The 5,715-nt window shown below is 30.8% G+C and overlaps 1 protein-coding gene across 1 annotated transcript in view; it reads right to left on the bottom strand.

Annotated features, from left to right (window-relative positions):
• Nucleotides 1-4,798: 4,798 nt before the first annotated feature.
• The window catches only part of LOC129616943 (uncharacterized), a 1,008-nt gene continuing 91 nt past the window's right edge, over nucleotides 4,799-5,715 (bottom strand). The window contains exon 1 of the mRNA XM_055532418.1: nucleotides 4,799-5,715. This exon is cut by the window's right edge and continues 91 nt beyond it. Coding sequence (XP_055388393.1) covers nucleotides 4,799-5,715 — 917 coding nt within the window.

The raw sequence follows: 5,715 nt of genomic DNA, 5'->3' as shown, positions 1-5,715 counted from the left end.
TATTATTATTATTTTTATTATTATTATTGTTATTATTATTATTACTTTCCTTTTAGTTTTGTTCGGCATCAGTTCCCCATCCGTCTTGCATATGCCATGACTATAAATAAGTCCCAAGGGCAAACTTTTGAAAAGGTTGGCCTCTATCTCCCCCAGCCGTGCTTTTCGCATGGGCAATTATACACAGCATGTTCAAGAGCCATAGACTCCAATTCTTTAAAAATTCAAGTCAAAGATACGGTTCGCCAGGGAAAAATCGATGATGAAAATATTTTAACAGATAACGTTGTTTATAAGGAAATTTTTCGTTCTTAATTGTTAACTAATTCTTAAATTGAATTTTAATCATATCTATGTAATTAACAGTGACACATATTACATCTTAAAATTTATTAAATTAAAAATATTTCCATTACTTTTATTTATCATTAGTCTTCAAACCAATATGATATTTATGCATATACAAGTATATACCTGCATATGTATGCCATAATATGTACAAATTTTTCTAAACTTATTTTAAAATTGATTGCCACAATCCTGTTTTTACAACAGATAATGCTGCTTATAAGCAAACCACAGGGGCCCCTAGTATGTATTATATTATACAAAAAAAATCCGATGGTAATACCACCGTGTATTATCGCTTATGTTCTTTGACCTCGGAAAATTAACAAAAAAAAAAAGAGAAAAAAAAATTATTCCCAATTCCTCTAATATTTAAGGTATATTATATGTTATTTCATATTAACTGTTAACAGATTTGCTTTTGTTAATTTTAGTTTTATGTTATATTAATCTTCTCATAAAGTTCAATAAGCCTGTTACGCAGCAGAAGGGATTACATACATTTAGGTGTGATTTATTCCTAATACCCTTATAATGTTGTTATAAGTTTTCTGCAAAATAAATGACGTCAGCAATAATATATATCTTGTTTCGTGTATGAATCAAAATAACGCATCGGAAATAAAGTAATACCAGAGACCATCTATCGTCGGTCCAATACTGATGTGGTCCATACGCCAATTTGGGATTTTTGAAGTTAGCAATACCTTTGTAGGTTTTCGAAGACTCTTGTATTTCCTAAGTTATAGAATTGATCTATATCGTATTATGCAACTTTGATCTATATCGATAATTTTTACTAAATATAAATGCATTATGGTCCATATCCAAAACCGATGTAAAAATGAATAACATTTTTCCGAAAAAAATTTTTTGATACTAAAATAAACCATATTCATGAACTTTTAGCAACTTTTTATTGACATATGTACGCGTTTCTAAAAAATTGAAATATACTAATTGCGTGTGAAAGTGTTAGGACGTGTTTGCGTACAAAAATTCTAGATTTTTTTACATAATTTTTCGTGATGAAAGAAAATGTTAATTGATGAAAAACAAAAAAATGCATTAAACACCTACAAAATATTAAATAAAATGAACTTTGGAAAATTAGAATTTTCAAAAGTTCAATATTTCACATCGGATTTTATAAAAAAAAAATAAATTTTTTGTGAAAATAACATCCATGGACAACTTTGCTCGTTAGATTAAATTTATAAAACTGGTAGCTTGTCAGAAAAAGTTAGTTTATTTTTCTTTAATAAAATCGGATTTTTCAGCTGGTACGAAAATGTTTCGAAAGTCATTTACTTTTCATTTTAAAATAGAAGAAAGTCAACACCTTTAAAAAATGCGCCTTCAATATGTTAGTATAAATTTAATAAAATTACATTACTCTTCTTACTTATAGAATCATTATTTAGACGTTTTGGTTTGATCCCCAATGGTCAAGATGTGATAAAAAAACTTCTGGAAGGCTTGAACTTCGATTAGAACGATTACGACTAGCTTTATTTCCATAAAAAAAAGTAAAATTTAACATGAAATTCCTTTCCAACTTTAAAAGGAAAAAATTCGCCATCAAAAATTGATGTACTCATAACTTTCATGGTAAAATTTTTTCCATTTTCCATTACGAAAACTTAAATCTACATCAGCAAACAAAAAAAAGATTTTTGAAGCAATGGGGAGGACCCGTGATCAAAGAATACAATTTATGTCCTTGAAAACAACATTGAGAACAGTAGTCGACATCTTCTTATTAAGAAGATTTTATAAAATTCAGTGAAGTTAAAAACATTGATTTTGAGGAAAAGTATATGCCGTTAATTGCAGCTATTAAAAAAAAAAGAAATTATCAAGGATATACCAAATGGTAAAATCATTGATAACATAAATATTTCACATTTTAATAAATTCAAATTCACTTAGATTTTATAAAATCTCTGCTCAGTTTATCAAAATTATTAGCTACGCAAGGTATTGAAATATTGAATTTTTTATTTCAAATAAGAGGCAATATTCTTTTAATATACCCAAAAGAATTTTTTAATATTTTGGAAAAGTATCAACATTTTCAATAAAAAATACTTTTGAACCTTAATTTTTTCTTTATTTTATTACATACGTGGATCCTTTTATTTTTTGTCAAATTGTGTCTATATCCCGTATATACAAATATTTTGATCCACGTCATACAAACTGCAAAATTTTGATGTGAAAAAAAAGATATGGACTAAAAATTCATTTATGATAATATATTTTCTTGTAATAAATTCATAAGAATTCAAAACTTTTGCTTTAATTGTTTTGTTTTATTTTTTTTTTCATGAATGTAATGACAATTTTTTCTTCCTTGGATATACATATAAGTATATGTATGTGCATATGTATATGTTTCTTCTACTCTTCTTTGAATTCTTCTTTAATATTAATAAAGTTGGGTCAAACCAATGGTTTGTATTGCAGCACTTTTCCCTTAAACAAGTGAAAATTCTGCTTTTAAATACAGTCTATGCATACCTATCACGCTATTAAAATTATTTTCATTCATATTTAACTATTTCTAGGATTGCATATATTTAGGATGATGCATTCATGCAGTCTTTGAAATAAAGCAAAAATTAATATAAAGAGGAGTTAACATAATGATCGATTTTAAGGGTTAATTGTGTGAGTTAAGAAAAATAATTATATTTTTTAATGTCACGGAATTTACCGCTAACTTTTTATGTTTATAGAAATTTGAAAGCGTTTGCGGTTTTGGAAATATAAGGCGCCAAAAATTCAAATTTTACAAATTTCAAGAGGCGATAACTTGGTAGGGGGTGGAGATGGAAAAAAATGTTCTTCTAACGAAATGAACTATTTGTTAATGTCTATAAGCCCCTAAAATTTCAAGCTTCTACAGGCTGGGGTCTAGAAGAAAAACGAAATCAAAAATTTGAAAAAAAAGACTTTAGATAACGGTAAATTTGAACGGCCATTTTGTTTTTCTAAAGTTTAACAAAAGTATATCGCGCTAGGGGAAGCAAGCCGCTGCCATTATGCGTTTGCAAAATTTCAAAAATGCTTATGGTTTCATTGCAGCAAATAGTTAAAAAGGCCATTTTTAGGGTTTTGGGGGGTATAACTTCTAAAGGGGGTGCGATAGGTAAAAATTTTGTTCTACGGAAATAAGTTTCTAGTACAGATCTATGTACAAACAAAATTTCAGCTTTCTATCTTCAAGGGTGTAGAAGTTTTGTAAACAGACACACGGACAGACGGACGGACGGACGGACGGACGGACGGACGGACGGACGGACGGACGGACGGACGGACGGACGGACGGACGGACGGACGGACGGTCGGACGGGCGGACGGACGGACGGACGGTCGGACGGACGGACAGAGTGAAACTAATAAGCACTTTTTTCAAAAATTTTTTGGAAAAGTGCTAAAAATTATATTACAATTTTGTTAGAAAAAAATAAAAATCAACAATTGTTAAAAATTTATAAACACCCTAGTTGATTACATCTATAAACACGTAGATGTTTATAAAATTATTTTTATTTTGTCCAAGATAGACAATTTATTACAATATATTATAACTAAAAGCTCCAAGTGCGAATCCCACCAATTTTTTGAAAGCAGTAAAACAAAAATAAAACGTTTAAGCTTCATCACTTTAAAAAATATAAAAAATAGATACTTTGAGTCCCATCATGTAACCCTTGAGCAAATCTAAAAAGTTTCGTATAGTCCGTACTCACCTGTGAGTGACTATTATTATTATTATCATTATTATTATTATTATTATTATTATTATTATTACCGACCGCATTGTGTATACAATAGGTAAGTTATGTGAGGGAAACAAATTTTGCAGATCGAGTTTTCGGTGGGAATGCACTTCTCCATAGTAGTGAAGTGTAAGTAAACTATTTTTAGCAACCTGTCGGTCCGTTGCACGCGTGTATCTCAAGTTCTGCTGAACCGATTTTGATGACATTTAATATGTAAGTTTATTTCCACCATGGCACGGATTGATCAACTTTTGGGATATATCAGGCCTCCGGAACTGCACTTTTTAGCGGGCCTGTTTTACATTTTTGAATATTTTGAAGAAAATATTCAACCGATTTTCTTGAAATTTCATATACAAGCTTTGCTCGACCTTCCCCAAAAATTCCTAACTTTTGGAAGAAATCAGGTGTCAGCAACTGGACGTTTACTACGGGCCAAATATACATTTTTCTGTATATAAAGAGAATTAATCAACCGATTTCATTGAAATTTAATATTTAAATTCCTCGTATTAAAACAATGAACATACAAGTCTTTTTGGAACGATCACGGCTCGAAAACTGATTTGCGGGACGATTTTACATTTTTCACTATTTTGAAGAATCTTCTTCTTCTGCTGCATATCCACTGCTGGATATAAGCGTGTACCTTTGATGAGTTAGCGAATGCTGGCAACAATATTAGCGTACTCCTCACGATTTGATGCTATATGAACTAAATTTCCAATTGTTCTTATATTTGTCCAGTTTCTAATATTTCGTAACCAGGACATTTGCTTTCTTCCCACTCCTCGTTTGCCTTCAATTCTTCCTTGGATAATTAATTGCAGAAGTTCGTATTTCTGGCCCCTAATTACATGACCAAAATATGCGGCTTTTTGTTTTTTGATTGTCAGCAGTAGTTCTCTTTGTTTCCTTAGTCTGTTCAATACTTCAGAATTTGAGACTCTTTCTGTCCACGATATTTTTAGCATGCGCCTGTATACCCACATTTCAAATGCTTCAATTTTGTTCATGCTTGATACTTTCAGAGTCCATGTTTCAGCACCGTACATGAGAACTGACCATATGTAGCATCTCATAAAACGCAATCTCAATTCGATGTTAATACTTCGATTGGTCAATACTTTTTGATAATTCAAAGAGGCGCCCCTCGCCATTTCTATACGACGTTTTATTTCTTTTTCAGAATCCCAGCCTTCGTGTAACATCGATCCGAGATATATGAAGTTGTTTACACGTTCTATGGGTTCATTGTCGATGTAGATGGAAGCGTTCGTATATGGTATGTTGTGTTTAGTTACAATCATGTATTTGGTTTTTTTGTTGTTCATGTTTAAACCAAATTTTTTGCTGTGGTGATTTACCTTGTTCATTAGGTGTTGTAAATCTTCGATACTGTCTGCAATTATGGTGGTATCGTCGGCGTATCGAATATTGTTAATAAATGTGCCGTTGACTTTTATTCCTCTATTTTCTTCAGCTATTGATTCTTGAAATATTTTTTCTGAATAGATATTAAATAGCAGTGGTGATAGAATGCATCCTTGGCGAACACCCCTGTGAATGTGAAGAT

The sequence above is a fragment of the Condylostylus longicornis genome, unplaced genomic scaffold (assembly GCF_029603195.1).
Source record: "Condylostylus longicornis isolate FDR11 unplaced genomic scaffold, ASM2960319v2 ptg000327l, whole genome shotgun sequence".
Lineage (NCBI taxonomy): Eukaryota > Metazoa > Arthropoda > Insecta > Diptera > Dolichopodidae > Condylostylus > Condylostylus longicornis.
Note: the sequence above shows the minus strand (reverse complement) of the source record. Positions and strands in the feature narration are given on the sequence as shown.